This window comes from Neolamprologus brichardi, chromosome 6 (assembly GCF_056152115.1).
Source record: "Neolamprologus brichardi isolate AB-2024 chromosome 6, ASM5615211v1, whole genome shotgun sequence".
In the NCBI taxonomy this organism is placed as follows: domain Eukaryota; kingdom Metazoa; phylum Chordata; class Actinopteri; order Cichliformes; family Cichlidae; genus Neolamprologus; species Neolamprologus brichardi.
Window position 1 is genome coordinate 29908005 of NC_142109.1, and position 27342 is coordinate 29935346.

Below are 27342 nucleotides of genomic sequence, written 5' to 3' on the forward strand. Positions count from 1 at the left end.
TTTAAACAGCATTTTGAATTCATTTGGGTTATGTTTGTCTAATATTGCAATTAGTTTGATCTGAAAAAAATAATAATAATAAAAAAGAAACGAAATCCTTAAAGTTTATGCCGTTAGACCTACCTTTGCTCCATTCATTACCTGCGTCTTCCAATTTGTCAGAGATCATAGCACTAACAAATGAATAAATGATCGTGTCAGGAGGGGCTGGGTTCTGTGCACTTGTTTTTCCTTCCTACGCTCTCGTATCAGTTGACACCCACTGTTATCAGCGCACACACTAAAGTCAATACTTGTAAATTACACTTGAACAAATCTGTCCTGCACTCCAGATTTCAGCGGTCTCGTGACTGCAACAATAACAACAAAAGAAAAAAATCACAGCGTCGTATTGGTTCTTTCTAAAGCCACTCAACAAAAATCCGGACTCTGATTGGCTGCTGACGTTGCACCCGTCCCCTCTCAGTAAAGCTGTCACAGAAGCTACTTCCTGGTGTGATTGGTGGGAAAACGCAATGCTGCATCAAAGATGGCTTATTATCAACCTGCATTTGATTTATTTAGAAATAGTAGTGTGAAAGAATAAGTGGCGCTCTGTGAGAAGACAAGGCGGGGAGCTGGTGGTAGCTGTAGCGAGCAGTGTTAGCACTCTCGCCGCACTACGCACCTCTTGCTCTCTACGTGCGCAAACGTTAACTTGCCTCTACTCTGCTAGCTAGTTAGCTCACATAGTAAATATTAGCTCGTCAAGCAAGCTTGCTTATTGTAGATTGCTAAAATGGCCACCATGGAGAAATTGATGAAGGCCTTTGAGTCTCTGAAGTCATTCCAGCAGCAGCAGGGACCACCGACCGCCGAGGAGCTCGCTCAGAGGCAGTAAGTTGATTTTTGTCCAGCGGTGACAGAGCGGAGGCGAGGAGCCGTTAGGCTAGACCCTTAGCTTATCGTGCTAGCAGCGTTAGTCCATTTTGGGTAGATAACGAACGTTTAATAGATGGCTTTAAGTCAGCTGCACTAAAACGTAAACTGGAAATTAGGCTAAGGTGTTATTCATACTTCTCAGCCCATTTAGGTCCACTTGTTGCCATGCTTTAGATCGCTGCTTAGCGATGCTCGCTATCCTAACGCGATCTGATTGTTTGCTAGCCTGATTTTAGGATCAGAACAGCTGAATGATGGCTAACACAGAAGACTGGTGCCAAGAACACGTGAAAGGGTCAGGAGGATCAATTTCAAGGACGTAATTTTGTGTATTCAGTAGCAGAGGATGTTGAGTTTCATAATAATATTTAAACTGCTTATGCAAATGGTTATGAATGGAATGATCAACATAGAGGGGCTTCCTGCACTTGCGTCATCTCCAAGAAGTTTTACAGATCTAGTCCGTTGTTGGTTGAAACACAGGGATAGGAATTCATTTATATAGCTTGTAAAGAAATGAATTGATGGGATCAGTGCATAAGGAATACAGTTTTAGGGGATGGCTCTGACTTATAGTTATTATTTTAATCACTGCATTCCTTGGCTATGAGCAAGATACCTAAATTCAGTCTTTCTTTGTGCACACACACACACACACACACACACACACACACACACACACTCATCTTTTGCATTTTGTCTTATCTTCCACAGAAAAAAGGAGCAAGCTGCCACAAAGAAGGACAGGGTGACCCACTGTCTGACAATATGTGAAAACATTGTGGCTCAGTCACTGAGGTATTCCTTGTTATTTGATCTAAATATGTGTTGGTGTGAGTCATATCTTTTTAAATTCTTTTAGGGTTTCCTATCACCTTCACTGACTGTATAAACGGTAAGATAGCTTTTCTGTAAAGAATGTCTGAGGTACAGGGTGATGTCATTTGCAACCAGAGCGTCTTCAGTAGTGATTTTACACCTGATTTCACTGATTTCTGTGATATTTGGTTTCACTTTTGTATTTTGGGAATGAAGTGGGGACATGTTCATCTTTACATATAATTTCTTTTCTTTTCTGTAATGTCTTTTTTGAAAAAAAATTATTGCTCCTCAGTTTTGTGAGTTTATGCTAGGGGGTTAACAGTTTGAGAAAGGGGAAACAATTAATATATTTTTGGCTTTTCCTCTCTCTGGTCCTGGGAATAGAACATCTCCAGAGTTTCAGAAACTGCTTGGCATCGCCATGGAGATGTTCCTGCTCTGCAGCGATGACAGTGAATCAGATGTTCGGATGGTAGCCGATGAGTGCCTGAACAAAATAATCAAAGTGAGCAAAATCTGCAAGATGGGGAAAAATGAATAAGAATATTAATGACAAAAATTGTCAAAATAAGTTTGGTGTTGTTGGTGGTAGTGTTAATCATTTATTTTGATAATTTTCAGGCACTGATGGACTCCAACTTGCCTAGACTGCAGCTGGAGTTGTACAAAGAAATTAAAAAGGTAAGGCATGGGGTTGTAAAGTGAGCATTTTTTAATACACCTTATATGTCTTTACTCTCAGACTATAGGCCAGGTTTAGATGTGAAAAGAAATTGTTTGACGTTTCTTTAGAGAAAGTACGGTTAGATATTAGACATGGTAATATCATTGCTTGTGTGGCTCAATAGAATGGTGCCTCTCGGAGTCTGAGGGCAGCTTTATGGAGGTTTGCTGAGCTTGCCCACCTCATCAGACCGCAGAAATGCAGGTATGCAAACTTATAATATTTTTTAAACCCTTATCCACAACATGTCTTATTTTATAGTCTGCTGCTTTTGTGGGAACTACATCAAAGTATCATCTGTGCTTTTTTTTTACTTGCATATGTATATTTTTGTTTTGCTTTTACTTCATGTATACTTCTTCTCTCTCCCTTATGGCGCAGACCTTACCTGGTCAACCTGTTGCCGTGCCTCACCAGAATCACAAAGCGGCAGGAAGAGACTGTGCAGGAGACACTTGCTACAGCAATGCCCAAGATCATGTCTGCCCTGGGACACTTTGCCAATGATGGTGAAATCAAGGTATTCACCTGCTGATTGTGTGCTAAAGTAGAAAAAACATCATAGGCCAGTGGAAACTTTTTTTTTTTTTAACATCATCCAACTATTTCTGTTTTAGGTGCTGCTGAAGGCATTTGTGGCTAATCTGAAGTCCAGCTCCCCGACCATTAGACGGACAGCAGCCAGTTCTGCTGTTAGTATTTGCCAGCACTCCAGACGCACCAGCTACTTCTACACCTGGCTCCTTAATGTGCTTCTGGGTAGGTCGCACACAGGCTCACTGTCAAGCACAGACTGTGGACATGTCTTTTCTACCCTTTTACATTTTACTAAGCTCATTTATGTTAACATATGTGAGCAATTTAGAAATTTTGCCCTTTTTTTCGCCTTTTTCCAGGTCTGTTGGTTCCGGTGGATGATGAACACCCCAGCCATCTAATACTGGGGGTGCTGCTAACCCTTCGTTACCTGATGCCTCTGCTGCAGCAGCATGTCAACTCCACTAGTCTTAAAGGAAGCTTTGGTGTCATGAGAAAGGAAGCTGATGTACAGCCAACACCCGAACAACTGCTGCAGGTGAGATGGAATTTCTGTGTGTGTATATATGAAAAAAGAAGAAAAAAGAGTTTGTATACACTTGTATAACTGGATGTGTAATAATTCTGTATGCATGTCTTTTAAAGGTGTATGAGCTAACCCTACACTACACACAGCACTGGGATCACAATGTGGTCACAGCTGCTCTGGAGCTGCTGCAGCAGGTCTTCAGGACTCCCCCACCAGAGCTTCTGCACATGCTCATTACTGCTGGTAGCATACCACATGCCACCGTTTTTCGTCAGGACACTGAGAACCGCTCACGTTCTGGCAGCATCCTTGAATTCATTGGTAATCACATGAATTGACGAATACTATCTAAACAGTGCTTTTTATTATCCCTTTAGATATGTGCCTAGAAATATTTACACAGTTAACCAGCTCTAGAGACACGGTTTTTATCTGTTTCAACTAGTTTATAATTCATTCACTTATGCTGACCTTGCCAGGGGACCGCATGGACAAACTGTGTTGGGGTTCCACTCTAGCCTCTTCTTTTGTTCGTGGCCTTTTTCTTTGCGTTTTAACTAATTTTCTGACATCCTTAAATAATAGTTTCTGTTTCTTATAAGCTTCTCTGAGCCTGTACTACTTTCCTACTCCTCAACTTCTATTTCTGCTTCCTGTTTTCATGCCTTTTGCAGCGGGGGGAGGGTCTTCCTGCAGTCCACTCCTTCTCAGGAAACAGAGAGGTGACTACTCTGTTTATCTCCTCTGTTCACCTCTTTCCTCTCTCAGATGTGCCAATGAGGGCTTGAACAAGTTTACCTTCAACTGTGAGGCACTAAAGGCCGTGGACTTGCCTAAAATTACATATTATTATCCCTGTATATCTAAATTTTATTCTTGTGCTCAATTTAAAGTAAATCACCACACTTAGGTTTGAGTGCCTTTCCTTTTTTCTAAACTGCTGTTAATCTTACAGATTCATATTGACAATAAACCTGTTATTTCCAGGTAAAATGCTCTCTGGAGAGGAGGATGGGTTGGAGGATGACCCTGAGAGGACTGAGGTCACTACTGGTGCTTTCACAGGTGAGATACAAACACTAGCAAGCAAATTGTCAAGTTTACATCAACTTTGACTGTGTTCCTAATTTCACAGTGTAAGTATGTGGAGCAAAAATAAAGCTTCTGTGTGTTTCTTACTTTAGCATCAGTTGTTGGTGCAGACGGCTCCTCTGCAGCCCAGGTGGACATCATCACTGAACAGCCTCGGTCTTCCCAGCATGCTCTGCAGCCTGGTGATTCTGTGGACCTCAGTGCCTCCTCAGAACAGGGCGGTGGCGGAGGTGGGACATCTACATCAGGCACTCCAGAGTCGCCCAATGACAACGAGGAGGAAATGCTGAGTCGGAGCTCCAGTGGTGGAGCAAATGTTACCCCAGAGACTGCTGACTACACCACCCCAGAGAATGCGACTCCAGAGGGAGGGCCTCTAGGAGAAAGTGGGACACTGCTAGGCACTAATGATCGCTCACTACCACCCAGCGACTCCTCCCAAACCACCACAGAGGGACCGGACTCAGCTGTCACCCCTTCGGATGTAGCAGAACTGGTAAGTTGACTGGGTAGGACTGCACATGGCTAATTTTATTTGAGACTACAGCTTGTACATCCAGTAATTGTGTGGGTTTCTGTTGAATACAATGAACAGTGTGCTTCCCTAGACAATGATGGATTTAATTACCATGCAATCCATTAATTACCTCTGAACCTTTATGTCTCTGATGGCATTTTTCTTGGTTTGAAAATGATGCTTCACTTCCCAGAACGTTGATTCTGTTGATCTTGATGTAGTTTATTGAGTCACTTGGATGATTGACGAAACCTCTATCCCACTGAAAACATCTTATTTTCTTCAACATTAGTGGAATATTGGTAATATTGGTGATTACACAACTTTATTATCCCCCTTGATTTCCTGAAGACTTGTGGTAGATGGTGTTCCTCTCTTCACCACCACCACCACTGAGTTCTTCAGAGGTGGAAATGCTCCTATAATATTCTATAACAGTCCATGAGATTGTTATGAACTGGTGTTAAAAATAACATTACTTTTAAAATGAATTAAATTGATTGTAAAAGATTTTGGGGTCAAATATATTTCTTTGTCCCTGAGAATAAATATTTCTTCCAGTAGTGATATTGAATAGCATATTAACAGTAGGTGATTACAAAACAACTTCCTTTACACTAGCATTTCTTTCTGAAGACTTTTTAAAAGATAAAAAGCAGCTTATCAGAGTAGCAGCTAGAAATACTTTCCTGAGATGATTCAAGAAGATCAGTTTTTATCCTTAAATCTTTTGTGCAGGAAAAAAGGAACATGAAATCCTTAAGTGTTCAACCATAATGCTAACATTAATAAGTCACAATCTGGTTGTTAAGTGATTATGTATGAACCCTGCTTACAAACTACCCTGCGTTTATTAAGGCTGTTGTCTTTTTATGGTGTTTTAATGCTTTGAATCTTCTTAAATGTAATCTGAAGAAGCCCCTAAAAATAGTCAGTGATCACTGTCGGCTTCTCTGGATTTTTATTGCTAGTGTTCATCTGCAGCACGTTTTAAAGCTCAGTTTTTAAAACCTTGCGATGTAACTGCAGCTTATTGGCTCACGATTTGCTGGACACCAAATATTTGAATCAGGTCACCCTGAGGCTAATAAAAATTTGAACAGGTACATGAAGCTGAGGATGAGGAATTTGTCACAGCAAGTAATCCAAACCACGCAGCAGTATATTAATGACTTATCTCGTGATGGAGATGGATCATCACTTCTGACTGAAGTTTGGCTCGCTTTCAGCATTTTTTCCTGCCACACGATTGCATTTGTCTCTGCCCATCCCCGAACCTCACGTTAACATTTACTGAGGGAGAAAAAGACAGCGTCTATCCTTCAGCTTCACTATGCTAATGTGTTTCTATATTACCCTAACCATAGCTCTGTAGCTAGCCACAACGTAGCACATTATTATATACCAGCTAGTCCAACTTCAGTAACCCTACAAACGTCGCCGCTGTTCAGTTTTCTGTCTTCATTCATGTCTGACGTGATAGCAGAGCTGTGCGTTTTTTAGTTTTTCAGAAATCCTTCAGTCAGAACATTGTACATTATCTTCAGATGGAAACTAACAAGCTAACTCCCAGCCTACTTCTAACTCTGTTAAACTTCAGAAATTCTGTTTTTTCATGAATGCCTGGATGTTAAACCGGTAGAGCAGCCACACTGATCATTTTATTAAAGATGAAAGGATTTAGACAGTTTCTAACTCTCAATGATGCCCCAGTGTTTTTTTTTGAGTTTGGGAACTGAAGAGGAATTTGGACCTGGAAACAGCTAATGACGTCAGACTGAGAAGCGGATAAGTCTTTATTTCCCCCTGTTATGCTTTTAGAAGCAGTTGGACTTGTTTTCTATGTCATTACTTTTTTGTCTTTTTATTATGCTCCTAATCATGACACAGTAATTTTGACTGTTGGACTTGGTTGTGGATTAAGTTCACGGTCTGTTTCTCCTGTTAGGATTATTTTGGGGGATGCTTTTTCACTCTTCTGAAACCGTTCTTTCTTATCAGCAGCAAAACATGTTCCTAAGGTTAAAAAAATCACGAGCATCATTCCTAGATGATGCATTCAGGACTTGAAACAATAAAGGCTGCATATGCATAATGCAATACTTTCTTTAAAATCTAGTACATATAAAAACAAAGCAAAATAAAACAAAAAAAACCTTCTATCTTAGATTTTTAACTCTGTCATCCACTCATTTAATAAAACTAACTCTTTCAAATGTTACTTAAGAAAAAGTTTAATTTGCAGATTTTTGCCGCTGTACCTGGAGTGTCAGGTTAATCTGCCTTTCTGGCCCCAACTACAGAACTTTTGTTACATAATAATTCTACCTCTGTGGTCTTGCCCCCCCTTTCCTATATCCTTCGTACCAGTCACTTCGTACCAGTCACACTTCATTGCCACGGGTGATTGAGCCTTCCCCACCCTCGCCAGCTTCCACTGAGGGTCCCGATGCCGCAGACAGCGACTCATCTGTCTACACTGCCTCCTCTTCGTCTTCTTCATTTTCTTTCACCTCCTCTTCCTCCTTCTATGCCACCACCTCCTCCTCTAGCAGTAGTGACAAGGTCAGCCTGCAGGACACAGTGAACAGACTGGGATGGGCTTGCTTGTTTCAATACATTTGGCTTTCTTCATTCTTTCTCCTTTGGTTGGCTCAACCCATGCAAAGACTTTTCCTAGCTTGTTGCCTCTTTTCCCCTCCTGTTGTCACCGACAGTAGATTATGCACCTTTCTTTCCCCCCTCATTTTGAGGTATTCCCTCCTGAAAATCAGATGCGTTTTGATAAAAGCAAGCAGCTTTGACATCCCGTGTGACTGGCCTGGAGTGAAGTTCAAAAGGAGAGGCATGAAGGCCAACTGTTTTTTTTTTTTTTTTTTTTTTTTTTTGTTGTTGTTGTAATTCTTCAGATTTGGTTCTCTCTACCATTTGAAGAGGCTGTGACGGGCTTTTGTTCCAGCCAAACTTGGAGAATAAGACGATATTCACATTTTCCTCTCTCTTCTTTTTTATTGTACCATTAAATTGGTTTATCTTGCGAGGGAGAGTTGTTCTTACCAAGCTGCTTTACTGTCAGAAGTCATGCAAACCAAAACCAAGAGAATAACATGCACTTTAGAAGAGCTGTAGTTCTGCTTAATAAAAAAATATTGTTAGCATTTCAGGGTCAGGTTGGAGCAAAAGCTTGGTCTTCCTCTGGATTGTTGACTTTTTAAGCTTGTGCTTTTTCCTGTATGCAGTTGATTTGCTGTGAATTGTGTTGACCCAAGCATGATTCAGTAGACCTGTTTAATGGGGGAATTTCTTTTAATTTAATTTGTAGTTTTAGTCATTTGTTATGTTTTTCCTCTGTCCAGTAACTAACTCGGTGAGTCGAAACTATTAGGTATCATGTGCATGCAGTTACATTTCAAACTTCTGCAAACTGCCAGTTCTAATACATTTATGAATTTGAGTTTTCCCTTCTGAAGATGGTTTCTTTTTAATTTATTTGTGTGTGTGTGTGTTTGTGTGTGCATAAGGTACTGGATGGCAGTGAGAGTCAGTACTCTGGAATGCAGATTGGAACACTACAGGATGAAGAAGATGAAGGAACAGCACCTTCCTCCCAAGAAGAACCCCAAGAACCATTCCTGCAGTCAGCACTTGGTGCGTTTGTGTACACAGCTATGCACACATAAGTGCAGATGGGCTCTGCCTAATAGAAAGCTTTAATGCTGGTTATTGTTTCTGTGTATAGCTCTTAGCAAGCCTCATCTCTTCGACGGCCGCGGCCACAACCGGCAGGGTTCAGACAGCAGCGTGGACCGTTTCATACCAAAGGATGAACCTGCTGAACCCGAGCCCGATAATAAGGTAAAGTGACTTAAAACTCTCCGTGCTTGTCATATATGGTTGAAGTGAAAGGTTAACATTATGTCACTTGTCTGCTTTTCTGTCAGCCATCACGCATAAAAGGTCCAATTGGGCACTATACAGACCAGAGTGCGGAGCCACTAGTGCACTGTGTCCGGCTTCTTGCTGCTTCCTTCCTACTAACAGGACAAAAAAATGGTGAGTGGGTGTTCTGCTCAATACCAAATTTTTTTTTCGTTTTGAAATTTGACTCCTTGATCTGATTGTCAAAATATATCTAACAGCAAAGTACAACTTCTACTCTCAGGCCTCTCGGCGTTGTGCTTGTTCCTGTGACTTTTTGACATCTGTGTGTGTTATTATTTGCTTTGTGTTTCTTCAGGCTTGATTCCTGACAAAGAGGTGCGAGTAAGTGTGAAAGCTTTGGCTCTCAGCTGTGTTGGAGCAGCGGCAGCGCTGCATCCCGAAGCCTTCTTTAACTCCCTCTATTTGGAGCCGCTGGACGGCGTTCCAGTAGTAGGTAAGAACTGAAGAAAAAAAAAACTGCTTCTATCTAGTAGATGTCTAAGTAACGTGCAACAGTAAACCAGTGTGTATGCTCCCAGTACTGACACTAAGAAGCTAAATAGAATCCAGCTATTGTTACTTGCATTTTGACATGTGCGTTTCATACTCCGTGTACGTGTGGACATTGGGCTATGTCCACACGTACACGGGTATTTTTGAAAACGGAGATTTTCCGTTTTTGTTTTAAAAAATAATCCCGTCCACACGTAAAGGCAGAAATGAAGGAAAACGCTGCTAGGAACATGCCAAAGCAGCAGGTGGCGCTATATTCCTAACCGTGTAGAAATGTTGGCCAATCAGAAGTCTAGAAGCCTCGGTGGGAAATAGTAAACAAAGCTGGGGCATAGAAGCAGAACCGAGTCGTATGTGTGGAGGGACAGTAACTGTGTGTGTATATGTAAGCATTTAAACACTGCAGAGAGTACAATTAACAGTAATAGTATTGTAGAAATTCATTTCACCGAAACAATAACGTGGCGCACACTGTGACGTCAAAAAAGGCGCACATCTTTAACGCTGCGTTTTCTCCGTTTTTCTCGTCCACACATAAATGCAAAAACGGAGTTTTAGAAAATATTCACCCTGGCCGGAGTTTTTAGAAATCTCCGTTTAAGTGACCGAAAACGCCGTTTACGTGTGGACGAAAGGTGCAAACGCATAGAAAAATCTGCGTTTTCAAAAATACCCGGGTACGTGTGGACATAGCCGGAAAGAAGTGTCTTGTTTGAAAGCGCTCTGCACAACATTTGTTACAGTGAAAGCATTTTTCATTTACAGAATAGTAACTTATTTGTACAACTGTATTTGTGTGCCTTTTAACACTTTTTGGCATAATTATTATTATTATTATTTTTTTTTACCTTTTCAGAGCAACAATATATTAGTGATGTCCTGGGCCTCATTGACCATGGAGACCCCCAGATTAGAGGAGCTACAGCTATCCTATGTGCAGCCATCATACAGGCTGCGCTCACCAAAACACGTTTCAACATACACACTTGGCTGGCCAGTGTGCAGAGTGCAACAGGTTTGTGTGTTGGTCTTTGTCTTACTTGCATTTTGCAAAGAATTGAGAGTATTTAAAGATGCCTATCATACCTCTCTGTCTGTACTCTAGGTAACCCACTGTCCCTGGTGGACTTGGTGCCTTTGCTTCAGAAGACTTTGAAAGATGAATCCTCTGTCACCTGCAAGATGGCTTGCTCTGCAGTGAGGGTAAGATGGTTTTGTGTGAGTGTGTTGGTAATCTCTACTCTATCTCTGTCTTGCTTTGTCCCTCAAGTTCTTTTTTGTGTCTGTGCTTTTGTTTGTGAGTCTGACCCATTGTTTTTTATGTGTGTGTGTTTTGTTTCAGCACTGCATCACGACTATTTGCAGCAGTACCCTGAGTGAGCTTGGCCTGCAGTTGGTGATTGACCTCTTTGCGCTGAAGGACTCTTCCTATTGGCTTGTTCGCACTGAGCTCTTGGAAACTCTGGCGGAATTAGACTTCCGGTAGGATACTTTTGTATCCTGATGCCTGTTATATACAGTCTCTGTTTTCTAAAAATTATAATAACTCAACTTTAAACTTTGTATTACCTATAATTGCTTTTTAACATTTTTTTCCTTTTTCCCATGTTTTAGATTAGTTAATTTTTTGGAGAGGAAAACTGAGACTTTACATAAAGGAGATCATCACTACACTGGGGTAAGGTTATTTTCTGATTATTTTTTTTAATGATCTTTTCTTTGAAATATCCTTTCTGGGTTTCTGCATTCAGCTGTTGACTGGTGTTGTTTGTTTACATTTTTCTAGCGTCTGCGGCTGCAAGATAGAGTCCTGAATGATGTGGTCATACATCTGTTGGGAGATGACGATCCAAGAGTACGGCACGTGGCTGCCTCTGCAGTCAGAAGGTGAAATGCCTCTTCACATATAGCACGTGCTACGTCCTTTATGTAGCGGACTGTAAATAAGCCCTTTTTGACTTTCGTCATATCTCTCTTCCTGTCTCTTTACAGACTAGTTTCCAGGTTGTTCTATGACTGTGACCAGGGCCAGGTTGACCCAGTGGTAGCAATCGCCCGAGACCAGAGTTCAGTCTATCTGCAGCTGCTTATGCATGAGACACAACCCCCATCCCAGTTCACAGTTAGCACAATCACAAGGTACACACGCGCGCACGCACTTCCAGTATATCTCGTGCCTCATCAAAGGTCAGCTTAGCCTATATTACTATGAAGAAGTTCTCAACCTTGTTTTTTTTTAGTACAATGTGTCTTATTGTACTCATTATAAGAGCTATTTTCAACCCCAAACATATTTTTCTTGTGATAAGAAATGCTTTGAGCCACAAGCTTTTATAAGATTTTGCAGTTAAATACACAATTCCTGAGGGAACCTTGGAATAATTACTTAAAATTTTGTCGCCAGGACATACCGAGGCTACAACATGTCCAACGCTATCTCTGATGTCACGTTGGAGAACAACTTGTCCAGAGTAGTTGCTGCCGTCTCGCATGCTTTGACCTCGTCTACCTCCAGAGCTCTAACTGTAGGTTTTCAGCTCATTGTTTGCCTGCTCTAAAGCAAGTTTATGGCATTTGTTTCATAACATCTAAATATTTATCATGCTGTCTTCTCTGCAGTTTGGCTGCTGTGAGGCCTTGTGCCTTCTAGCTTCAAATTTTCCAGTGGGCAATTGGAGCACAGGCTGGCACTGTGGCTATGTTAGCTCCAATAGCAACTTTTCATCCCGTTCTAGTCTTAACCGCAGTAGGGGCAGAACCCTCAGGTTTGTATGCTGCACTGATTAATACATTTTTTTACATAATCGTTTCAACTCTTTCTCTAGACTCCCCTTACCTTCTGTCTGTTCACTCCTTTCTGCAGTTTATCACAGCCTAGCAGTGCTCCAGCCTCTTCAACCAACTCATCTGCACCAGAGGCAGAGCGGAGGACTCTGACTGTAGGAATTGCCAACACAGTGCTCTCCTTATTGTCTTCTGCCTGGTTTCCACTGGATCTCTCTGCGCATCAGGATGCGCTGTTACTTTCTGGAAACCTCATAGCTGGTGGGTAATTTACTTTAAGAGTTTCAGGTATTTTACATATAATTTAATCTGACATGAACATGTTTTACTCTGACATTTGTTGATTCATCACTACCCTAATGATGTTCTCAGCTGTGGCTCCTAAATGTATGCGTAATCCCTGGGTTGGGGAGGAAGAAGGCAGCAGTGGGACCAGTAGTGGAGGCCCGAGTAAGTTGGAGGAACCCTGGGCCGCGCTATCAGAACGCTCCCTGGTGGTCATGGTGGAGCAACTCTTTTCCCATCTGCTGAAGGTCCTCAACATCTGTGCCCATGTGTTGGATGATACACCACCAGGACCAGCAATGAAGGTGCGTTTGATAAGGAGAGTTATTTGGTTTAACAGACTCGTGAAAGAAAATATTTGGCACCATGCATTCAGGTGCATTTTACCACAAGTTTGATCCACAGGATGTCTGATGTATTGTGTTCTGTTGTTGCATTCTATACCAACTTTATAGGCCACTCTCCCCTCCCTGAGCAACACCCCCTCCCTCAGTCCCATTCGTAGGAAAGGCAAGGAGAAGGAGGTTGCCGAGCCCAGTGCTACCCCTATGAGCCCAAAGAAAGGCAGCGAGGCCAACACAGGTAAAGGCCTCACCATGCTTAAAAAAGGGTACAGATCATCTCTGTGAGTCTCAGAATATTAACTGGAGGTTTTCTAAGCAGGTAGGCCAACAGACAGTACAGGATCAACAACTGTAAACAAATCGACCACCCTTGGCAACTTCTACCACCTGCCTCCCTACCTCAAGCTCTATGATGTGCTCAAAGCTACGCATGCCAACTATAAGGTCAGAACACTTCTTTGTTTAAACTTAAAATGATTTTAATAGATTTTTGCTGCCTGTATGGTGGTTTATGGATGGTCTAATGTTTTTTAGGTTACGTTGGACCTTCACAGTAGCCAAGAAAAGTTTGGAGGTTTCCTGCGCGCTACATTAGATGTTCTTTCTCAGCTGCTGGAGTTAGCCACACTTCATGACATCGGGAAGGTAAAGATGAATTTCATCGTCTTTCAGTGTTAAGTTTGGTGAGATCCCTTAACAAGGGGTCTTGTTCATTTCTTGTTAACAACCAATTTATTGATAATCTTTTTCTTTATCAATAGAAGAAGTAACCTTTTTTTCTTTTCTTTTAGTGTGTGGAGGAAATTTTGGGCTACCTCAAGTCCTGCTTCTCCAGAGAACCAACCATGGCCACAGTTTGTGTGCAACAGGTTAGTGTGTTATGTGTTAATGCCTGTGAATTTTAGATGTATATCCTTTTGAATGTGTGGCAGTCTTTGTGGTTCTAGCACTGAGCAGTGTGCTGCAGCCAGTGTGACTCCACACAGAGTGAGGCTGGTTCCTGCCGACAGGGCCTGTAAAGGCATTGGTTCCCCTGTGCGATGGTTCCATACATTCATGTATTTATAGAACAACACACATTAGTATTCTGTCTCAGTGGTAATCTAGTTTTCAGTTTCTTTGATAAGTCCAAAGACATACTAAAGGGACTTTAAGGGAGCGTAGGAAGTCAGTGTTTAAGGGGTTATTCACAGCATGGCAATTATGAATAAAAGCAGAATTAAATGGTGAAGTGATTTTGGTTATATAACTATTAATCCTACGGGTGGAGGAGCTCCTAAAGAAAAGAGGTTTCACTGGAGCTTAATTATTGCTTTTGTTTTGGAAAAAAAAGAAGGGAATACTTCAAATATATCAACTGGATTCTCAAATTTTATGTAAAGTTGAAAATTACAGTGTTTTTGTATATATTTCTGTTTATATATATTTGCAAAAGAGTTCTTGTGGTAATAAGTTGACTTATTCTCCAGCTGTTGAAGACACTATTTGGGACCAACCTGGCCTCCCAGTATGAGGGCGTGTTGAGTGGACCCAGCCGGTCCCAGGGCAAAGCTCTACGTCTTGGCTCTTCCAGCTTGCGGCCAGGACTCTACCACTACTGCTTCATGGCTCCATACACTCACTTTACCCAGGCTCTTGCTGATGCAAGCCTCCGTAACATGGTGCAGGCTGAACAGGAGCAGGATACCTCTGGGTGAGTTGTAGTAACACACGTCTCCCATACATATGCATAGATGTCCTTATTTAGGAAATAGAAAACTCTCCTTTTTTTTTTTTTCTGTGACTTTCTGCACATATTTATTCTCCACCCCTGCACATGCTTATAGTGTGTATTCAGTTTTTTTATAGGGGTGTGTGTGGCTTGTGTGTTCCTGTCTAGCTATCTTTGTGAGGACCGAAATCTGCATTCTACTATACTTGTGAGAACCAACAGTCACTTGTGAGAACACACAAGTTTGAAGGCCTTTTTGAGGCTCAAAATGTGGTTTTGGTGTCAGGGTTACAATTAGGTTATGTTTAGGGTTAGGCATTCATTTTTAATGGTTAGGGTTAGGGGCTAGGGAAAGCATTATGCCAATGAACGTACTCACTAAGATAGCTGAACGGGTTTGTGTGTGTGTGTGTGTGTAAGTAATATAAAATGTATGAACTAAGTGCGATAATAAGTCTGTGCTTTTTCTTCTTCTTCTTCTTTTCTTTAATTTAAGATGGTTTGATGTAATGCAAAAAGCATCCAATCAACTGAGATCCAGCATCACAAATGCAGCGCGCCACAGAGGAGACAAGGTACGCTTTCATTGTCTTGCTGCTGTTCCATACTGATATTATGCGCTAAGAGTCGCTTATGTGGTCTGCTGCTGTTTTGAGAGTTGCATCTTGTGTTTTCTCAGAATGCCATTCATAACCACATTCGACTGTTTGAGCCGTTGGTGATCAAAGCTTTGAAGCAGTATACCACCAGCACATCTGTGGCGCTGCAAAGACAAGTACTGGACCTGCTCGCTCAGCTTGTGCAGCTCAGAGTCAACTACTGCCTGCTAGACTCAGACCAGGTAAAACAAACACATGCACTTTTTTTTTTTTTGGTCATCTCCAACTTCAAATTTTATAGTATGGCTCATTCAGAAATTTATGTTTTAGGTGTTTATTGGCTTTGTCCTGAAACAGTTTGAGTACATTGAAGTGGGGCAGTTCAGGTATGTTTTGTGTCAGTAAAAAATTCAGATTTCTCCTGTGTGTGTATATATATGAACTATTAAAGCTTGTCACATATGTTTCCTGGGAAATAAAATAACTGTTTGCATCACTTACAGAGATTCAGAGGCCATCATTCCCAACATCTTTTTCTTCCTGGTGCTGCTGTCTTATGAACGCTACCACTCCAAGCAGATTATCAGCATTCCCAAGATCATCCAGCTGTGTGATGGCATTATGGCAAGTGGCAGAAAAGCTGTCACACATGGTGAGAGGAATGCATATGACTTACATAATTTTTAATTCCTCTTTTAACTTCCAAAGGTTTTCTTGTTGATAGTTACATTTACACTTTTCTGCTTCGTCTACAGCCATCCCAGCCTTGCAGCCTATAGTTCACGATCTGTTTGTCTTGAGGGGCTCAAACAAAGCTGATGCAGGCAAAGAGCTGGATACACAGAAAGAAGTTGTGGTCTCCATGCTGCTAAGACTTGTGCAGTACCATCAGGTATGTTTACAAGTAGATGCAGAGACACAGCATGCTACATCATCAGATATTCAACCCACTTTTTCTCTGCCTTGCTCATGCTATTATGTGTCTGCTGCAGGTGTTGGAGATGTTCATTCTTGTACTGCAGCAGTGTCACAAAGAGAATGAAGACAAGTGGAAGAGATTATCCAGACAGATTGCAGACGTCATACTTCCCATGATTGCCAAGCAGCAGGTAGGAAATTGTTTGCAAGTTTATATGTTGGATTAACCTTGATGGTTAAAGCCAACTAATTTTTGCAGTAATTTATACAGATGCGTGATCAGGCAATTTCTGTTTGTTTCAGTTTGCATATTTGTATGTTTGGTCTACACAGATGCATCTGGACTCTCCAGAGGCATTAGGAGTATTAAACACTCTGTTTGAGACGGTGGCACCCTCCTCTCTCAGACCTGTTGACATGCTGCTCAAGAGTATGTTCACCATCCCAGCCACCATGGTGAGACATCTCATCAGATAGCGTGCACTTTTTCACAATTTCTCTTGTTTTTAAGTGACTGATTTATTAAAAAAAACAGGAAAAGGTATGATTTAATGTGAAATCTTCTTGCAGGCATCTGTAGCTACAGTCCAGCTGTGGGTATCTGGTATCCTGGCAGTGCTTAGGGTACTGGTCTCGCAGTCCACTGAAGACATCGTGCTTTCCCGTGTCCATGAGCTGGCACTCTCTCCAAATCTCCTCTCTTGCCACGCTATCCGCCGCCTGCATCAGCATAGCCCCTCCCCAAACGACCCGCCTGCTGCTGACACAATCTGCAAACAGGAAACTAATGATGAAACGCAAAAGGCTCAACCTGAGGAAACATTTGCCAGGTTATTATTTACTATCTTTAACAGGCTGAGAAAGGTTTCTACTCTGCTCTGTTTTCTCAGCTACCAGATTGCCTACAAGGGTCTAACTCTTCTTGCCTTTTTACCTTCTTTCACTTCTCTCTTTTCCACCTCCCATCTAGATTCCTTCTCCAGCTTGTAGGTGTGTTGTTGGATGACATTTCAACCAGGCAGGTTAAAGTGGAGATCACCGAGCAGCAGCACACCTTCTACTGCCAGCAGCTGGGCACGCTGCTCATGTGTCTCATACACGTCTTCAAAAGTGGTAAGCATGTGAAATCAGGGAAATGCACAAACTCCCTGTATGATATTTTAAAATAATATATCAAATATAATTCAGATTAAGTTCTTTTATCTATTTTTCGTTTTTGTTCCCTCCTAGGAATGTTTCGCAGGATCACAGCTGCAGCCAGCCGTCTCCTGAAGGGTGAGAATGGACAGACAGCCACAGAGGCCAACCTCTTCTACCCCTTAGAAGGTCTGAACAGCATGGTACAGTGCCTCATCACCACCCACCCATCCCTGGTGCTCCTCTGGTGCCAAGTTCTTCTCATCATTAACTACACCAACTACTCTTGGTGGGCTGAGGTTCATCAGACACCCAGGTAAGAACAGTGCGAGGGGATTAACTGGGGTCAGGTGTATTTGTGTGCACTTTTTAATTATTATAAATGAGTCAATGAGGATATAAAATGAGGAGAAACTCTGCACCATCTCCTTTTTAAAACTGTGCCTTGTTTTCTTTCTATCAGACGACACAGTCTCTCATCCACAAAGCTGCTGAGCCCTCATTCCTCAGGGGAAGGTGAAGAGGACAAGCCGGAGTCCCAGTTAGCAATGGTTAACAGAGAGATTGTACGCAGGGGAGCTGTAATCCTCTTCTGTGACTATGTGGTAAGATTACTAAGAATATGGGATCATACTGTTGGGATAAATTATACATAGATCACGATATACTAGTCTCAGCTAGAAAACATGTTGAAAATTACATTTGGGTATATTTGCTCTTTACTATCTATGAAGAACAATATTTAAATCAAACACTAATGAGCAAAAGTAAATTAGATTTGTAAGTGCTTTACATAATAAAAGTATTGTTTTTTTTCTTACCTTTGTAGTGTCAGAATCTCCATGACTCGGAGCATCTCACCTGGCTGATTGTCAATCATGTTCGTGACCTCATCAGCCTTTCCCATGAGCCGCCAGTGCAGGACTTCATCAGTGCTGTCCACCGCAACTCTGCTGCCAGTGGCCTCTTCATCCAGGCCATCCAGTCCCGCTGTGACAACCTCACTACTGTAAGATAACATCCTATTCATCTTTCTAATCTCTTGACTGCCTGGTTGAAATTTTTATTTTGTTTTTTAATTCTCAATTTATCTTTCTTCCCTGTCCCTGCATCTTACTCATTTCACGCCCCACTGCCCTCCCTTACTATCTCGTTCTCTTCGTCTTTGTAGCCTACCATGTTGAAAAAGACCTTACAGTGTTTGGAAGGCATCCACCTTAGTCAGTCTGGATCTCTACTGATGCTTTATGTTGACAAGCTTCTTAATACACCCTTTCGAGTTTTGGCTCGCATGGTGGACACACTGGCGTGTCGCAGGGTAGAGATGTTGCTGGCTGAGACCTTACAGGTACGTTTTAGTTAAGTGTGTATTTCATTGGAAGTGCATCTAAAAGCTGAACATGTTTCTTATGTTTTTCCCGGTCCAATTTGGGACCTGTTCTCGAATTTTAATGTGATCAGATGGGAAGAACTGTTAAAGTCAAACGTTTTGTATGTTTAAAAACCCTGATTGTTTTCATTCTTTCACCCTTCAGAACAGCATAGCACAGCTTCCTGTGGAGGAACTGGATAGGATCCAAGAATATCTCCAGAACAGTGGTTTAGCTCAGAGGTAAACCTTGTGTACTGTGTACTGTGCCTGTTGAAATTAGTTTTGCCCTTGGATTAGTCACCTATTCAGAGCACATTGAAAGGATAGACTGAGGAATTGTATGTTGTTTGGATTTCCCAAATAATGCACACAAACTAAAATGTGATATCTCGTGTTGAGTTAATTTAGCCAGTAGGTTATTGAGAGGGCTGTACTGAATCTGCAGGTTCTTATATCCATATGTTAACTAAAAACAAATTTCAATTGATTTATTTATTTATTTTTTAAATTGTAAATTCTTTTGTTTGGTTATTTCTGTCCCAGACATCAGAGGTTCTACTCCCTGCTGGACAGGTTCAGAGCCACTGTTGTTGACACAAGCAGTCCCACTCCTCCAGTGACATCACATCCTTTGGACGGGGATCCTACGCCCGCTCCTGAGTTGGTCATTGCAGACAAGGTGAGGAACTAGACTTGATGAATCTAATAATCCAGGTTTGTCAGACTGTGCAGACCATCTGTTTACCCGTTTGTTTGTTTGATTTTAGGAGTGGTATGTGGCTCTGGTGAAGTCTCAGTGCTGTCTCCGTGGAGATGTTTGCCTGTTGGAGACGACAGAACTTCTTACCAAACTACCTCCTGCTGATCTCTTCAGTGTCATGAGCTGCAAGGTAAAGAACGTACACACAGTCTTATTATGCACTTAAATTTTATCGTAATCTGTAGAGATTGAAAATGTGACGTCATTCAGGGGTAAAACCGCAAAGAATTCTGGGAACTGGTGGCAAGAGGTACTAGCGCACCCGGGCTTTCAATTGAAATCAGTTACACAGCGATAAAAAGAAACACAAAAAATGGCAAGAAGCTGTTGTATTATTAACTGCAATAGTCGGTCGCATGACAGCCACGGGAAGCTGATGGGTAAAGAGATCGGTTGTTATCGGATTACGTCGTTGAAGAGAAATTGTTCGAGCCATGTTTCCGAAGTAACAAAGAGCTGACGGATGGCCTGGATTGCAGCCATTCGAAGACCAAATATAACGTCCCAGAACACTCCAGCTCACATGTTAGTCTGCTCCAAACATTCCCACAAACGTCAGTGTTTTGTAGTAGTTAATACATCATTTTTCATAACATAATTGGTGATATAGGTTATATCCTTCGTTTTGTACATAACTTTTTTGGGGGACAAAGAACAAGCAAGAAGGTATTGGAACCGGAGAATGACAAGAATGACAACTTGCTACGAGTTCCCGGCATGCAATGCGCGAAAGTCACATGGTCTGTCAATCTCTATGGATAATAGAAGCATCCGGACACATTGGTGCTCCAGTGCGCAAACATTAGCCCACAGTGATGATAAAAAAATCTTAAATATGTTAATTCCTGTATATTAGGGCTTCTTTTTAGGATTTCACATATGAACCTGGAATTCTGTCATTTTTTTCCCCAGGAGTTCAATCTAAGCCTTCTCTGTCCATGCTTGAGTATGGGAATGCAGCGGTTAGCACGCGGTCAGGGGTCACTTTTGTTGGAGACAGCGCTGCAGGTGACCCTCGAACAACTAGCAGGGGTCACCGGGTCACTTCCTGCACCTCACCAGTCCTTTCTGCCACCGTCCCAACCCCAGCCCTACTGGGACCAGCTGGGCGATGTGTATGGTGAGACTGGGAAGGAGGGGAAAAATGGATCAGAAAAAAGTTAGCAAAAAACCCCACAAGTATCTGTTCTGTCTGGGTTTTTGTTCACTGGAGTCTTTTAATTAAATTTAATTCAAAATAAAGTTTTGATTCATTATTTTCCTAAATTCTTTACCGTATGTTTCAGACGAACCAGGGTTCTACCCCAGAGTTTTGTCACTCTGTAGAGCACTATCTCAATACCTGCTCAGTGTGAGCCAGCTCCCTTCTTCACTACATATTCCCTCAGACAAGGAGCACCTCATCACCACCTTCACCTGCACTGCCACTGAGGTAAACGACTAAGCAAATTGTTTTGTAGCCCACTAAGTTCGTTGAATGATGTTTGTTGATGCTTTAGATTAAATGTATCTTTTGATTTGATTTCAGAAAATTAAAGCTTGAAGACCATATCAAATTAGTATGATATGACTGCTTTGCACAACCTTTGATTTCTTTACAACTGTCTTAAACCTTTGTGAATGTGACATCATGGTTACACAGGTTGTAGTGTGGCGTCTGCTCCAGGACCGGCTGCCCCTGAGCGTGGACTTGCAGTGGGCACTTTCTTGCCTGTGTCTGGCGTTGCAGCAGCCCTGCGTCTGGAACAAGCTCTCCACTCCAGAGTACACCACCCATACCTGCTCCCTCATTTACTGCCTTCGCCTTATTATTGTTGCAGGTAATCAAGGCAGAAAGATGTATTTTTGCACTTTTTTGTAATATCTTTGCTAATTAAAAGTCTTTCGCCTTTCCCTCGCAGTGGCTGTGAGTCCTGGTGACCAGCTGCTGCATCAAGAGAAGAAAATGGCAAAAGGAGAAAAAGATGATGGAGACCAAGTGGATGCAGCACATGCTGACCGTAAGAATCGAATTAGACACAGAGTTAAAGTTCAGGGTTGTTTCATGTAGTTTTATTATTGCAGTCATCTTTTTTTTTTTGTTGTTGCTGTGAGTAATTCTTCTCAGATGAAAGCCTTAGGGTAACATTTAAGTCTTTGTGTTACAGACATGTGTGAGTGGCAAGCGTGTGAGATCATGGCTGAGCTGGTGGAGGGTCTGCCGAGCATCCTTTCCCTTGGTCATCGTAGAAACTCCATTTTACCCACTTTTCTCACACCAACATTGCGCAACATTGTTATCAGTCTGTCTCGGCTTCCTCTGGTCAACAGCTACACCCGAGTACCTCCACTGGTGAGTTTTTGAAAGAGGTTGTGCCAGTAGGTAACTGAATTTAACACATAATTAAAATCTATTTCTTCTTCTTTTTAAAAAAAATCTGTTTATATGCTCTGTCTTTGTGGTTTAGGTTTGGAAACTGGGCTGGTCCCCTCAGCCAGGAGGAGAGTTCGGCACAACGCTGCCTGAGATCCCTGTGGACTTCCTTCAGGAAAAGGATGTCTTCAGAGAGTTTCTTTACCGTATCAATACATTGGGTACAGAAACATACAATCAGTCCATTCTTAACACATCGATGATGCTTTCACTTTTTAAATTACTTTTTATACATATACATTTTTTGTTTTTTTATAAAAGCCCTATGCATTAAGCATCTGTGTGGCTTTTTGGTTGTTTAGGCTGGAGCAGCAGGACTCAATTTGAGGAGACCTGGGCTACTCTACTAGGGGTGCTGGTCACCCAACCCATCACTAAAGACCAGGAGGAGGACCCGCAACAGGAGGTATGCACACAACTTGAACTCTAGAAATGTTACTGGGAAGTACAAACTTTGCAGCATGCTCATATGAACTGAACTATTTGTTTATATTGGAGTATGTAATAGTCTATATTTTTGTCATGTGTCATTTAGCACATGCTCTAAATATTATGATGCCTTGCAAAAAGACAATACATCTGTTCCTATTGCCTTCTTATTGTATGTCTTTCTTATTTGTTTTTCTCTAGGAGGACTTGGAGCGTACCCAGTTGAATGTGTTAGCAGTGCAAGCCATCACCAGCCTGGTGCTGAGTGCCATGACCCTTCCCACTCCTGGCAACCCAGCAGTTAGCTGTCTGGAACAGCAGCCTCGCAACAAGAGCCTAAAAGCCCTGGAAACACGGTAGTTATGGATGTAATATTTGTGTACTGTGCAGCTGCCTAAAATGAGCAAGTGACAGATTTTTTTTACCCTTTTGCTAATGTTTATGCTCAGGTTTGGAAGGAAACTTGCAGTGATTAGAGGTGAGGTGGAGAGAGAGATTCAAGCGCTTGTGTCAAAAAGGGACAACGTCCATACATACCACCCATACCATGCCTGGGATCCTGTGCCCTCACTATCAGCAGCTTCTGCAGGTAATAGAAAAAGTGCAGTCACACTCTCATTAGCCTCAACCACTTCTTAAAATGTATTTGTAAAGTAACTGCTTGACTTATTTGTTTCAGCAGGTACGCTGATCAGCCATGAGAAACTGCTCCTTCAGATCAACACAGAGAGGGAGATGGGCAACATGGAATACAAACTGGGGCAGGTAGGAAACATAGGAAAGAGTAAACTGTAATGGAGCTTTTTAGGAACAATGTATGTGTTGTCAGCAGGGCAACAGTTATTCTTTTTTTTAACATTATGAACAAATATGTTTGTTTTTTTTACTTGGCATGTCACTCTCCAGGTCTCCATCCATTCAGTGTGGTTGGGTAACAACATCACGCCTCTCAGGGAGGAAGAGTGGGGTGAGGATGAAGAAGATGAGGCAGACACTCCGGCGCCCACCTCCCCACCTTTATCTCCTATAAACTCTAGGTTAGTCAAATAAACACAACATAATACATATGTGTACACATTCCTTCAGTGCACAGGAGGCATCTTGTTGTAAGTTAAGATGAGACACTCTAATTGACTGTTTGTTTCTTTCAGAAAACACCGTGCAGGCGTGGATATTCATTCATGTTCTCAGTTTCTCCTGGAGCTCTACAGCCAGTGGCTGATCCCCAGCTCTCCAAGTAACAGGAGAACCCCAACCATCCTCGTCAGTGAAGTGGTCCGATCGGTGAGATATGATGCATGTGCTTAGTTAAAACTCATTCACCTAAATATCTGATCTTAAAGACCAGTAGACTGTCCTTCACTGATGTGACAGAATACACTTAGGTGAAACTTTACTCTTTAATTTAGACATATTAAAATTTATGCCGCCTTGTCTGTTCTGGCAGCTCGAAATGAGCCTGAGACCAGAGCCATGCTTACTCTGTCAGCTGATTGTACACTCTTGTCGTTCCCTGTAGCTGCTGGCAGTGTCAGATCTGTTCACGGAAAGGAATCAGTTTGATATGATGTTCTCCACCCTGATGGAGCTGCAGAAGCACCATCCACCCGAGGATGAGATCTTGAATCAGTACCTTGTGCCGGCCATCTGCAAGGCAGCAGCTGTTTTGGGCATGGTGAGAGGAGCTGTGTGTGATGGGACCTGAGATGGTTCAAGATGTGTTTGAGTTATCAATATAGCAGCACGCCACTGCTCCCACTATATAAAACTTTTAAATTTACGTTTATAGGACAAGGTAATAGCCGAGCCCGTGTGTCGCCTTTTGGAGACGACCCTGCGCAGCACTCACCTTCCCAGCCGCATGGGAGCCCTGCACGGGGTGCTGTACGTGTTGGAATGTGACCTTCTGGATGACACAGCTAAACAGCTCATCCCCACAGTCTCCGAGTACCTTCTATCCAACCTCAAGGCTGTTGCTCAGTGAGTATAAATGTCATGCCTGTGCAGACGTTGGCCTTAACTCATCTTCTAATGAGCTTAAGTGATGAAAGAGTCTTGGGAACTAATGTGTCTAATGTCAGTGTGTGTGACCACCCCACCTTCCTCCTCTGTAAGAGGATCTGTGAATTAATTAGTTTTCATCCAGCTTAATACAGCGATGGAACCAAGAGTGCAGTGCAACTGTTGGCCTTTAGATGCTGCTTTTTACATTTCAGATAAATACAGACAGTGGCGGATTAAGAGGAAAACCAGAACTCTTGACCTCCTACTGGGAGGGTATCTGTTTTGCTAAATGCACCAAGTTGCTTGCAGGGTTAAATCCATCTGTAGACCGAAAGGAGATTAATACTAAGTGATCACCTTTAAGATAGAAATGCTTCATGGGATAACGTGTGTGTTGTCTTCCAGAATGACAATGGGGCATTCTAGGATCACTGACAGGTTGGAGTATAGAAATGATATGAATCACACGCTGTAGTATTTGCTGCCAGCAGATCTTCCAACTATGGGATGTTTTGGACCTGCGTTTTAGCTAGAACTCTCACCATTGCGGAAACACTTCTGGAGTTTCAGAGATTATTGTTACTGAAGCTGTTCTAGCCCAGTGTCTTATTAACACTTTATGCTGTCATTTACTTTCATCTGTAGCCACTGGAATGTATATTTTTCTGTTTAATTATAATGATTTTTTTCTACTTGCTGTGTGTCGCCCATCTCTATTCTGCAGCTGTGTGAACCTGCATAACCAGCAGCATGTGTTGGTGATGTGTGCAGTGGCTTTCTACATGATGGAGAACTACCCTTTAGATGTGGGAGCTGAATTTATGGCTGGAATAATACAGGTAAAGTAAAATAAATCAAATTATCTGACAGCTGGGCAGTAAATGATGTTTACCCTGCTAGCTCAAAGTACAAAGTCTGACTGATGTCTGACTGTGCACATGTGACCATGGAGGAAATTGTGTGGCACATTGACCTCTGTCGAGAGGATGTCATGTATTCTGCCACCTGCGCGCTCTCTCCAGGCAGCATCCTTGCTTAAACCAGAGTATTTCCTGTAGTGAGAACAAGAAGCAGACCTCCTTCCTGTGTCCTGATCTGATTCTCCTGATGCTGTCCAGAGTTCAGAAGTGAAAATGGCTGCAGGAAGCTCACATATTGCACAATAAAATGAAAGCAAAAACATAAAATATATATATTTAAGTATCTTGAAGAAAAAAAAGTATTTTGATTTAGTGCCATATGTCCTTTATCTTTTGCGCTTTCTAATAACGTCTTCTTCCTCATCTTCGTCTTCTAGTTATGTGGCGTGATGGTGTCAGCCAGTGAGGACTCCACTCCCTCCATCATCTATCACTGCGTGCTTCGTGGTCTTGAGCGCCTCCTTCTGTCAGAGCAGTTGTCACGGATGGACGGTGAAGCGCTGGTCAAACTCAGCGTGGATAGAGTCAACATGCCATCTCCACACAGAGCCATGGCTGCTCTGGGCCTCATGCTTACCTGCATGTATACTGGTAAGCAAAGCTTTAACATGACTGCTAACTTTAACATCATCAAAAATGTGTTGCTGGCATCCTGGCTTAATCACTGGTATGCACAATTAGGACTGGTGTTCGTGTTGCTGCATTCCCAAGCAACTCCAAACCTGCTATAGCATCAAGCTAGCTGGCTAACTCTGATGTAATACTTTGCATCAGGTCTTTTCAAAGAAACAGATAAACTTGCAGGTCTTTAAGTTTTCTACTTAAATGCTTTGCCACAGTGAGCTTTCCCCCCCCCATTTAATCCCTCCGGACTAATCCTTGACCCTCTTCTTACTAACATTATGTAATGTGTACTGTCCCCCTCAAAGAGTCAGACCCCATACCCCACATACAAATGATTTGCCTTTGCGATAGTCAGTTAGAAAACAAGAATGTAGAGGGATCTAATTGATCAAGTATTCATAATCTATAGGCTAAAAGTGGAGAGGAATGCATAGCTGTCTCTAAGCCTAGTAAATGGCTAACTGACAAACTTATGAATGACTGTGCACGCTGCTTTAGCAAGCATCTCGTATTGTTGTTGGTGGTTTGTGTATATGTATATAATAGGGCAGCAACAATTCATCAAGTAATTTGAATAATTCGATTACAAAAAATTCCTGACACAAATTCCTTTTGTACTTCAATGCTTCATTTAAAGCACGGCATAGTAGCGTGCTGACGTTGATAACGTGATATTTAGGAGCAGCGTATGAATAAAGAGTCCGACAACATTAAGCCCACGCAGGACCCAGTTTTAAACAAAAGCACTGATAACACAGCAGCAGTGATCATGACGCTAGCACAGTGTAACGTTGAGCCAGAGTCTGTTTAACACTGTAAAGAGCAAAGAGGCGGTGCTGTTACTGAGATAGTGAGCTCAGGTAGAGTGAAAGAAAACGTGTTTCTAGTGTCCAAAACAGCAGCGCTAATTCTGTAATTAAAATGTTTACTGGGTTCACTTCATCCCTTATCTGAAACCGAATCATTACAAATACACCAGCAGTTTTGCATTGTGCTCTTTTCCTGTGGCCTCTTTACACTTGCTACCACTACTAACACATTCTCACTAAGAATCACAGCATACCTTTTGTTAGTGATTTCATTCATTATGTCTCTATTACAGCATAACTGCATTTTAAAACTTGGCAGTACTTCATTTTGAACATAACGCTTGTACACCCGCTTGCTTCCTGCATGTAATAGATGTTATACATACTGTACTTCTGGTATACCTACCTCTAACCCTTACGCTGGACCTTACTAACTCTACCAGCTCTTAGCGTGCCCTCGTCTTTATGCTAATTCACTAATATGAAGTTCTGTTGCTTAGGCTAGCCAGCAAATTCCTTGACAAAACCCCAGCTCCTTTAAATGCAAACTGGTTCAATAAATTTTTGTATATCTCTCTGTGCTGTATGTACAAACTGAAGCACATTTGGGCCACAGCAGTGAGTGCCCAGGAAGCATGGCATTTAAATTCCCGAATC

At 42.1% G+C, this 27342-nt stretch overlaps 1 protein-coding gene and 1 non-coding gene across 8 annotated transcripts in view; both read left to right on the plus strand.

Annotated features, from left to right (window-relative positions):
- The first annotated feature begins 444 nt into the window (after positions 1-444).
- htt (huntingtin) overlaps positions 445-27342 on the plus strand; it is a 32215-nt gene continuing 5317 nt past the window's right edge. For 2 of the 7 annotated variants that reach the window (XM_087842074.1, XM_087842077.1), the window contains exons 1-63: positions 445-876; positions 1636-1719; positions 2128-2248; positions 2365-2424; positions 2592-2671; positions 2849-2987; positions 3085-3226; positions 3364-3542; positions 3650-3854; positions 4208-4255; positions 4521-4598; positions 4718-5121; positions 8664-8790; positions 8882-8997; positions 9084-9195; positions 9380-9517; positions 10433-10591; positions 10682-10779; positions 10919-11058; positions 11191-11254; positions 11363-11463; positions 11569-11715; positions 11981-12101; positions 12196-12341; positions 12440-12621; positions 12733-12950; positions 13101-13227; positions 13309-13433; positions 13524-13634; positions 13781-13858; positions 14459-14682; positions 15197-15275; positions 15380-15541; positions 15630-15685; positions 15803-15951; positions 16055-16191; positions 16292-16408; positions 16551-16673; positions 16788-17047; positions 17188-17330; positions 17448-17670; positions 17818-17959; positions 18184-18363; positions 18526-18702; positions 18890-18966; positions 19270-19405; positions 19494-19616; positions 20399-20606; positions 20773-20918; positions 21129-21306; positions 21388-21486; positions 21634-21818; positions 21934-22060; positions 22202-22305; positions 22530-22684; positions 22778-22917; positions 23008-23093; positions 23235-23365; positions 23480-23612; positions 23848-24003; positions 24118-24308; positions 25057-25171; positions 25630-25843. In XM_087842074.1, coding sequence (XP_087698200.1) covers positions 779-876; positions 1636-1719; positions 2128-2248; positions 2365-2424; positions 2592-2671; positions 2849-2987; positions 3085-3226; positions 3364-3542; positions 3650-3854; positions 4208-4255; positions 4521-4598; positions 4718-5121; positions 8664-8790; positions 8882-8997; positions 9084-9195; positions 9380-9517; positions 10433-10591; positions 10682-10779; positions 10919-11058; positions 11191-11254; positions 11363-11463; positions 11569-11715; positions 11981-12101; positions 12196-12341; positions 12440-12621; positions 12733-12950; positions 13101-13227; positions 13309-13433; positions 13524-13634; positions 13781-13858; positions 14459-14682; positions 15197-15275; positions 15380-15541; positions 15630-15685; positions 15803-15951; positions 16055-16191; positions 16292-16408; positions 16551-16673; positions 16788-17047; positions 17188-17330; positions 17448-17670; positions 17818-17959; positions 18184-18363; positions 18526-18702; positions 18890-18966; positions 19270-19405; positions 19494-19616; positions 20399-20606; positions 20773-20918; positions 21129-21306; positions 21388-21486; positions 21634-21818; positions 21934-22060; positions 22202-22305; positions 22530-22684; positions 22778-22917; positions 23008-23093; positions 23235-23365; positions 23480-23612; positions 23848-24003; positions 24118-24308; positions 25057-25171; positions 25630-25843 — 8824 coding nt within the window. In that variant the 5' untranslated portion in view covers positions 445-778. Of the gene's footprint in view, positions 877-1635; positions 1720-2127; positions 2249-2364; positions 2425-2591; positions 2672-2848; positions 2988-3084; positions 3227-3363; positions 3543-3649; positions 3855-4207; positions 4256-4520; positions 4599-4717; positions 5122-7512; positions 7708-8663; positions 8791-8881; positions 8998-9083; positions 9196-9379; positions 9518-10432; positions 10592-10681; positions 10780-10918; positions 11059-11190; positions 11255-11362; positions 11464-11568; positions 11716-11980; positions 12102-12195; positions 12342-12439; positions 12622-12732; positions 12951-13100; positions 13228-13308; positions 13434-13523; positions 13635-13780; positions 13859-14458; positions 14683-15196; positions 15276-15379; positions 15542-15629; positions 15686-15802; positions 15952-16054; positions 16192-16291; positions 16409-16550; positions 16674-16787; positions 17048-17187; positions 17331-17447; positions 17671-17817; positions 17960-18183; positions 18364-18525; positions 18703-18889; positions 18967-19269; positions 19406-19493; positions 19617-20398; positions 20607-20772; positions 20919-21128; positions 21307-21387; positions 21487-21633; positions 21819-21933; positions 22061-22201; positions 22306-22529; positions 22685-22777; positions 22918-23007; positions 23094-23234; positions 23366-23479; positions 23613-23847; positions 24004-24117; positions 24309-25056; positions 25172-25629; positions 25844-27342 lie in introns of all 7 variants that reach the window. The other 5 variants (XM_087842075.1, XM_087842078.1, XM_087842079.1 and 2 more) reach the window with 4 other exon arrangements.
- LOC118454164 (small Cajal body-specific RNA 14) lies at positions 13915-14044 on the plus strand. The gene has a single exon (XR_004843627.2).